We start from the raw sequence: 9720 nt of genomic DNA, 5'->3' as shown, positions 1-9720 counted from the left end.
CTACAAGAAAGTTAAAAGTTCTATATATATTTAAAAGCACAAATATAATAAGTAATAGAACATACAGTGAGTCAACAATCGAAACTTATAGTTTAGGATCTACGCATGCGCAGTTTGATCAAAAAATTATGCCCCGCCTCTTCCGTGACAACTCTCACACATTCAGAGTCTCGCTCTCACACATACATAAAACGAGTCTTAGTACTGTGTGTGTGTTCAACTTTTAGTACTGTGTGTGTGTTCAACTTTAGTCTTGTGTATGTGAGAGATAAACGTTTGTGTGCGTGTGCGAGCTGTTAGTAGTGTGTATACGCAATTTGAGTATTTTTTGAATATGCGTGAGTTTTTGGTAGTGTGTGAGAGACAAAACGTAGATTTTGTCCTAAACGGCCCCTCATAGTGGCAAACCGTTGTCACTGCAGTACAGCGCATCTCAGCAAGAGAAGTGCAGCTTAAGAGCACAGCCAGCACAAGAAAAGTGAAAGCAAATAAAGAAAAAAAAAAGAAAATGAAGGGGGTGTAATTACTTCTGATGTCCATTCTCTCACAGTTCCTTTCAAGTTCTACATCCAATCAGAACTCAAAGTCCCAAATTGACTTCAGTCTGAATCTTGCGAAGAAGAAAAAATTGAGACGGAAAACACAAACTGACTGACAGACATGCAACAGGCCAAGCAACTTGATTTGTATTGAAGTTAGTTAAAATATTAAAGATTAAATGTCTTGATGTCGAACCTGACCTGAGACTATCATGCATTTACTTGAGACTTGGATGGAAAAAAATAAGAAATTAGTTCAATCTTCTCTATTTTGTGAAGCTTCAAGTAAAACAGGTTACAGATTTTAAATACCAGAGGACAGCCATAGATTACAGATTTTTCTTTATTCAGATTATTCTTATTTAAAGTCAACAAATTCCTTTTTGGTAACACTTTATTTGAAGGGGTTTGCATAAGATACTGTAATAAACATGACATAACATCTGTCATGAACATGAAGACGTCTTTATGAATGTTTATGACTGTTATCATGAAGTGGCAAAATGCCCTGCAAGGTGGACAGTGAAGTTTCTGACCTTATTTTACCTTTTCTAGTCACATGAGTGGATTGATTTGACTAACACTTTATAACTGAATTTCATTCTTAAGATGTAACTATTTGAACAAAACATTCTGCTTGTAAAACCTGACAATATATTTAAAATATGCTTTTTACTTCATTTCAACTAAATTACTAAAGGAAACAAAAAGGGAAAATAGAAACCCAAAAAAACAAATGTTCTCAGAATAGAAAAATATCTAATCTCTAACTGGTCTTTGTTTTTCTATAGAGAAATTTCCAACTTGGGCCAGAATTTTCCTGGCTCTGCTGATTCTACTTCCTGTTTCTGGAGGCCTTTTATTTCATTTCCGACATTATTTCATATCAGGTGAGTTTCTTTTACATCAGTATCAATACTGATGTCTAACATGCTGAGGTTTTCTGAGTTTTCCTGAGAGATTGTGAACATTTCAGACAATGAACTGATTCAGAAAAGGTGAAGGAAGCTGCAGAGTTGTCATGGTTTCACTGTTATCAGTTACAGTTTTGGGCTGAATTTCCTAAAATGTTCTATGATCAGAAACTGAACCCACATGAACCCAACCCAATATGTCTTTGTGGGTTAATGACAATTGGAATAAACTACAAGTTTATAATGGAAAGTACTGAAGTAATCCGTCAACACATCCATTCATCCATCTTGTGTTTTATGAAGATAAAGAAATCATGGCCTCTTTCCTCCCATCAACACTCTGCAGGTTCACCTGGATTTTTTCAAGCCAAAAGTAACATAATATGTTGCAAAAGTTTTCATTCCCCTTCAGAGATTTTATGCAGTAGAACAACACATAGTACAACATTATCAAATGAAAAGAAATCAATAATTGTTTTCTAAATTAAAAACAATAAACTTATGAACAATGTGTCCAATAATGTTATTCAGCACCTTGGAGTCGATATTTTGTACCATCTTTCACTAATATCACATCTGTCAGGTCTTTGGAGATTTATCTCCATCAGCTTTACTGACATCTTTCCTGTTCTTTGTAACAAAGCAGGAGATCAGTCACACTGGATTAATATAAGCTGTAATTTATAACTCTGTGTGACAAAACCTAAAACTTGACTTGGTGATTCTGACACATGAATCTGATTTGATATAAACTGTTACATTGTAGCTGCAGCTTTAGGTTTAATGTCGATCTGCTGGAAAATGGATGTTCACTCCAGTCTCAAGTTCTTCTGAACCTCCAATTTGTTTCCTTCTAGGATTGTCCTGAGTTTAGTCCTGAGTTTAGTCCTGAGTTTAGTCCTGAGTTTAGTCCTGAGTTTAGACCTGAGTTTAGTCCTGAGTTTAGACCTGAGTTTAGTCCTGAGTTTAGTCCTGAGTTTAGTCCTGAGTTTAGTTCCATCCATTTTCCCATCATCTCTAACCAGACACTCTGTCACTGCTGGAGAAAAAGCTTTCTTTTATTTTACTGTCATTTTCCCTTCTTCTCCCATCCTGTCTGGTTCAATCTATCTTTCTGATTTTGACATCATATTCCTGCTGTTGAAGGCCAAAAATGACAAATTCAAAATTGGAAATATTTATATTTGAAAGATTAAAACATTAAAATTACACATGAATATTTTTTACAGTTTCTTTCCTCTGCTATGATGAAATACTTTAAACTGTTTCTGGCAAATAAAGCCAGAAACAGTTTAAAGTATTTAAACATCTGATTTAATAACCTGCACAGCAACTCAGCTGCAGATCAGAAAGATTTTATAAATCAAAACTATATTTTGATTCTGAGTGATGATAATCACTCAGTTATACCAGCAGAGTTATTATCATTTGTAAGATTGATGTTGTGCAGCACAAAACTTTCAAATAATAATTAGCTAATAATGAATAAAAACTTGAATGTCAAACTTTTCTAATGGATGTTTCTTAATCAAAATGTTTAAGCCGCTCATCCTGATAAATTCCCAGATCCAAAGTTCTGATGAGTTTCTGTTTCCTGCTGAATATTCCTGCTGTTTCTCATCCACTAAACATAAATCCAACCCACATTACAGGATGATGATATGAAGTCATTGAAACTTTTCTCTGCTTTGGATCCATCAGTAACTTTTTTTCTCTCCAGTTAGTTGGAAACAACAGTAATATTGTCTAAAAGCAGAAACATATCAGTGATTTCTCTTCATGAATCAACATGTGGATGATAGTGAATCTTTTCTTCTGAGTCTTTGAGTCTGCTGCTCTCTAGTGGCGAGAAGCCGTAATGTTGGCTAGTAACAATCGGAATACATTATGGGAGATGTAGTTTGTCGTCAATTCGTGCTCAAAACCTATTTTAAGTCAATCATGGACCTATAAAACGCTGGGGGGCCACATAAAATGACATGGCGGGCCACATGTGGCCCGCGGGCCTTGAGTTTGACACATGTGGTCTACAGGGTGGAGGTAGATTCAGGAGAGGAGTCTGTTCTGCTGCCATTTAAAACTGCAGCCTGTCTGCCTGGAGGAGTCAGAGTGAGGTGGAGACACAACAATCGCAAAGTGGTCTACGTTAATGACGGGGACTTAGATTGGTATCAACACTGGCTTTATAAAGACAGAACAGAGATTAAAGAGAAATCAACATTTGGAGACTTCAGTTTGACCCTGAAGAAACCAACAAGCAGAGACACAGGAACCTACAGCTGCACCGTCTACAAAGACTCATCAGATGAAATCCTGACCATGAAGCAGGTGCTGCTGAAGGTTGTCGTGAAACCTGGTTGAAACTGGTTGAGATCTTACCAGAGCACACACAAAATGATCACAATAGCCTGAGAGAGATAAGTAATCTTGTATTATGATTAATGTTGGTGATTCTTGTATTACTGTAAGAGAAGTTATTATGAATCAATGATGATAAAAAGATATGTAATCCTTGTTCTAATGATAAAAGAAATACTGTTATGTGTGATTCTATTTTATGATTCTAGTTAAAGAAGTGGAAAACAAAACTTAATGTAGATTACAAAGTCAACAGAAATGTCACTATGTCATAAATAGAACTGAGGGGGTGAGAGAGCAGGAAGAAACAGGAAGTGAGAGTTTTGAGATGCATGAAGGAAACAGGTGCAGAGGGCAAATAGAGAACTTCAGAAAGTTCAGTTCTAAAAAACAAGGAAGCTCATCTGAGGGTGGAGGTCAACCAAGACGCAGCTGTGCGGACTGCTGACATGTACACGACCAAAAAAGAGGAATTGAAAGAGTTGGGCAGTTGCTGAGAAGAATAAAAAGACACCAGACAGAAGGATCGGGTTTCTTTGTTCCGCATCGTTCGAGTCGAGCACACGAAGATGCAGAATCAACGGAGGGCTGCTTGCTGATACCCCGGGACGATGAGACTGCTCGCTGCGCAAGAAAGGAACAAGATCCACTTACCCACAACCCGGGATTCTGATTCAACCGCGGCCCCAAACTTAACCCAAAGGATTACAACGATGCTACAGTGGACATGGGGAATATACCAAGATCTTTTGTGGATAAAGAACTGAGTTCGTTGAGGATTCTCACCAGTTCAACTTTGGATATATTCTACAAGGATTCTGCCAAGACAAAGACAGGACTATGGACGTCTATGGACGTTAAAGTTTTCTGCTGCCAAGATCGTCTCCTCATCTGGGTTCGAGTAAAACTGCCTCCCCAAAGTTTCTATTTAGATTAAGACACAGTGTAGGGTTAGAAGTAGGAGTAATTTATAAAAATTCTTAAAAGTATTAATTTCTTAATTTTTGTTGGAATGCTGCATGTCTTTCTCCCTTGCTAAAGCTTGCCAATAAAATACTAAAATCTAATTGATGCTGTGGACAGTTAAATTAATTGAGTCAACTAGATTTAATTCTTCTGATTATTGTAAAACCAGTGTTTGTGGTCCTAGTGAATTAGGGTGGCTTCGTACGTTCTTTAGTTCAGATAAATAATGACCCTGGGACTTATTCCTAGTCGCTAAAATTATCTAAGCCGGTAACAAGTGCACGTTAATGACATGGGAAGAGCTACTGTGAACAGACGTGGTTTATGAGCTCGGACACCGGCGGGGCTACTCCGATGTCTGAATCATGGACTGAAGCGGGTCATAACGTCTGGATGAAGGTAGTTAGAACTTGGACGAATCATCTCCGCTCCCAGCTTAAATAAAAGTTCTCTAAATTCTTATCTGCGGTAATACCCGGGAATTAGAGTCTCTTCGGACCCGTGAGATGGAGAGATGGTCAGTAGTCAGTCTGCTGGAGTTTGGGAGGAGTTAGGGGCGTGGCTGAGTACTGAGAATTAACAAGGTCAAAGGTCAGTACTGTAAATGTAGGCTACATTTTATATCTGATAATATCTCCATTAAAGATGAGTTGGTCTTTATTCCGGGTTATTAATATGAAGGTTAGAATGAGGATAAATGTTACAGAAATATGATTTTTAATACAACAGAAAATGATGTAATAAATAATGGCAAGACTATTCACAATAAATGCTATGAAATAAAAGTAAATTTGTGGGTTTTATTTAAAATTATTAACTATTTAAACTACCAGCTTCCATCCTTTCATCCATCTGTTGTTCCTACCAACTTATCCATTCAGGATGACACTGAGGTTTTGGTTCCTAGAACCACTGGGTGAGGAGGGTTCAGCATAAACTGGTCACCAGTTCATCACAGGACAGGTGGAGCCAGAATAATCTGTATAAAATGACTAAACTTTAATGTTTCAGTTTAGTTTTTTATTGAAGGGATAAAATTGTAAACATATAGAAACAATTATTTATGTCTGTGGATTTATTTCAATAACTTGTTATAAAACAGTAACTTCTCTTTAATCATATTCTAACTTTCTCCTCTCCTCCATCCAGCTGGTCCTGACTCTCTCATCATATCCATAGACTTTGGTTCAGGATTCAGTGGCTACGCCTTCAATGTTAAACCCAGACAGGAAGGAGGAGAGACCCAGATAAAGAGATGGAGTTATGGACTTGGACTAGACACCCCAAAGACTCCAACCTGCATCCTGTTTGATGAACATGGAGAATTTATGAAGTTTGGTTATGAAGCTAAAACAGCATTTAATAATATGAGAGAAGAAGAAGCTGAGAAACATTATTTCTTTGAAGACTTCAAGTGGTGGATCCTTCACATAGTAAGTAAAAGTAAAGATCTACAGAAAAATCTTCTTCTTTCTTGGATCCTATCATGTTTTCTATGAACACACCAGCCTTCTCATTTTTAAACTGTCACTGTTTGAATTATCTAACATTTTAAATCTGTTATGTAGATAGTGTTAAGGAAATAAATAAGTCTTACCTAAGGTGAAACCCTGAGTCAATCAAGAACAAAATGCATTTTGATTATTATTTTATCAAGAAATTAACCAAAGAATAGGAGCAATGACTCCCCTCACTAGTCCAGGGAAGTGAAAAAAAGATGAAAGTTCATCGATTTTAATATCCACCAGCCTCTAACAGAGATGGGAGAAAAAGAGAGAATCCCAGAGATGAGAAGTTTTAGTTTTTTCACAACTCTGATATTTGCACCTGCAGACTGATGGTTCAAACCCAGTTCAGAAATATCCTTTATTATGTGTTCCCAGCGAGCTGCCTCCACATGAAGGATGCTTTATAGCTAATATTGATTGAAATAAAACAAAGTTTAACATAATAGGTTTTACCACTGGGTCTCTATAAATATAGATATTAATTAATATCTCTTTCATTTCAGTCTAATAGGTTTTGTCTTTTTTCCCACTGCTGATCTTTATTCAACATTAATCTGACAGGAAGTGGGGAAAGACGAGCAGCAAAGGTAGCGAGGACTCAGACTCATGTTCATATCGAGGTCTTTAACCTGCCTAGGGGGCGCCACTGCGCCAGGTGACGCCATTAGTTTAATAGTTTCTGAACTTCTGCACAACATTTTAGAAAAAGCAGAACTTATACCTAAGGTGTCATAAGAAAAAATCCATAGGAATCATACGAAATCTGAACATATGCCCAAAATACAAAAATGTCCCATGTAAAAAAAAAAAATCTTGATTTATAAAAGCATTTGTATGAACACTTCAGAGCAATTTCCCCTTTATAAATCACAGCTGCACCTCAATGTTTCCATACAACGTTCCTTCTCAGGTTCTGATCTCTACTCTCCCATATTCAATCATAAAGGTCAATGCAAATTCATGAATAATAAAATTTACTAAAATGCACCAACTGATTCAGATGATTGTGTGGAAATCTGTTCCTCTGTCAGGAGCGTCACTGCAGCCAGAGAAGCAGATCTGACCATTTTCACAGCTTCTGACTGATTTCTTGGTAAAATAACTCATATAATCATGTCCAGGTTGTAACTTTCACTTTTATTGGCAGCTGCTGTTAAAAAACAACAAAAACAAAATTGTGAAATAAATAAATAAATGAGGTCTTGTGCTGAGGTTTTCTTACACAGTTTTGTGTTGTTTTTTTTAATCACCAAGAGAATCTGTCTTTTTCCAACTTTCATCACAAGTCAGTCACCAAAAACGGTTTTCCAATACATTGTATGTGTTTATAATATTTCATTGACCAAGGAATGAAACAAATAACATAAGGCATTTAAAATATATATCTATTTACAATTACAACTTACAATCAATCATTTTATATTCCCACATAATACAACTACTGGAGGATCCTATCAAAGCTTGCATATACAAGATAAAATTTGATTTTGTCCTCTGCATTTAACTTCCCAACACTACATGTTTGAGTAATTCTAAAATTTTGTTTCCCAGTTCAAGTCCGTCTCATTTTCCGTCTCTCAACAGAAGTAGCACAAGTCTTCTAAGTAATCTAACAATAAATGTAAAGTATAAAAACATACCTATACCTATAAAGCATATTATAGGTGGTTTGATCAGGCATGTGAGAATGCATCACTTTGGAACAGGAAGTCTCTTTCTGCTTTGTAAATAAATATGACATCTGATAAGTATTTAAATTAAAATTTAACCATAAAACCACATACAACAGATTAAATTAAATAAACACAGAATCTACATCTGATTAGTTTTTCTAACCAGTAAAATCTGTTATTTTATCTTTAAGTAAAATTATTGTTGAGCTCATCAAAAAAATGAGTTTCTGCTTGGACTGACTTTAAGACAACAGTAGTTCACCTTCGGTAGTTGATAAACTAACCTGGTATGAACACAAACTAACAGACTAAAACCTGATCACAGGACTACAGGAAGAAAATCTTCACAGCCAACGGGAAGTGGATGTTGATCCTGATGGTTTTTACAGAAGTTCTGAGGTTCCTGAAGGACGATGCTCTGAAAACCATCAGATCTCATCCAGAAGGAGGAGAGTTCACAGCTTCTGACTTCACCTGGGTGCTGACTGTTCCTGACAGCTTGAAGGATTTTCGTAAACAGTTCATAATAGAATCTGCAGTTCAGGTAACATCATGTTTTTAGAGTCATCATCTCTAAATGTTCATCAGAATCAGACTTCTGGTTTCTCCTCCAGGCTGGTCTTGTAACAGACGCCACTAAAGACAAACTGATGTTTGTTCTGGAGTCAGAAGCAGCTTTGACCTGGTGTTTGAAGCTTCAACCTGATGGTTTCATCACACAGAACCACAGCAGAGACTCACAGGATCAACCTGCAGGAGCAGCAGAACCTGGTACCAGCTGTAATGGTACTGAGTGGATCTGTAACGTCTGGCAGACAAACATTTAACATTTAACAGGTTTTAGTCTGTTTTATAGGATATGTGTAATATATGAATGGATTGTTTAGCTGATCTGTTTTCACATTGAATCAAGTAATGTAAAAGTATTTATTACATTTTTGTTCCTAAATGTTTCACCTGATCTTTAAAACCAACCTGAGAATTTCTAATTTCCTCCTCAATCTAATAACTGAATTTTTCAATTTTGACCCAGAATCTGGGAATAAATCATTTAAATCACTAAGGGCAGTGTTGTGTTCAAGACCACCTAACCCGAGACCAAGACAAGACCAAGACCAGAGCATATCGAGACCGAGACAAGACCAAGACCAGCACCCCATGCTACATGATACTATAAAATGTGAAATATGATCAAAATTACTTCTCAAATTGATCTGAAAGATCCATATTCACATAAAAACACCTAGATATTAAATACTTAATAAAATTAATCAATATTAATTTTGCTTCCATCTCTGTGCTACAATCCGCGGTGGTCTCGTGCCATCCTTAAAAAGATAACGCCCTGGGTGGTTGCTCATGTCAGAAACCACCACTGTCTGCACCATTTAACATAGCAATTGAGGCAATGCAGTGACGGTAAATAACGCTCAACTATGAACACTGACCAAGGAGCAACAAGCAAGAAGTAACCAATCACAAGACGCTCACCGTGACTGTTCTCACCCTCTCTCCCACTGCATGAAACCAGGTAGTCTGACACCATGGCAGACATTACAGCTGCCACTTTGACCGAAAACAATCAAAGAGCAATGTGCATGCTCTGTGTGCTCTTTCATTCTTGTTTTATTTATTTGTTAATTAAAAAATATCAATGTACATTTAAATAAAATAATGATAGCTGCTGCAGTGTACGCAGGGGATTACAATAACAAAGAAGAGTGTTCTGTCAGGTCAGCATATGCTGTCAGATCGTCATACG

The 9720-nt window shown here is 36.7% G+C and overlaps 1 protein-coding gene across 1 annotated transcript in view; it reads left to right on the top strand.

The window, feature by feature from the left end:
- The window catches only part of LOC103131848 (uncharacterized), a 40440-nt gene extending 31598 nt beyond the window's left edge, over positions 1-8842 (top strand). Inside the window, exons 7-12 of the mRNA XM_016666932.1 lie at positions 1331-1429; positions 3480-3793; positions 5362-5368; positions 5927-6210; positions 8284-8502; positions 8573-8842. Of these exons, the coding sequence (XP_016522418.1) occupies positions 1331-1429; positions 3480-3793; positions 5362-5368; positions 5927-6210; positions 8284-8502; positions 8573-8785 (1136 nt within the window). The 3' untranslated portion in view covers positions 8786-8842. The remainder of the gene's footprint in view (positions 1-1330; positions 1430-3479; positions 3794-5361; positions 5369-5926; positions 6211-8283; positions 8503-8572) is intronic.
- The last annotated feature ends 878 nt before the right edge of the window (positions 8843-9720 follow it).

The sequence above is a fragment of the Poecilia formosa genome, unplaced genomic scaffold, assembly GCF_000485575.1.
Source record: "Poecilia formosa unplaced genomic scaffold, Poecilia_formosa-5.1.2 Scaffold853, whole genome shotgun sequence".
Taxonomy (NCBI): Eukaryota; Metazoa; Chordata; class Actinopteri; order Cyprinodontiformes; family Poeciliidae; genus Poecilia; species Poecilia formosa.
Note: the sequence above shows the minus strand (reverse complement) of the source record. Positions and strands in the feature narration are given on the sequence as shown.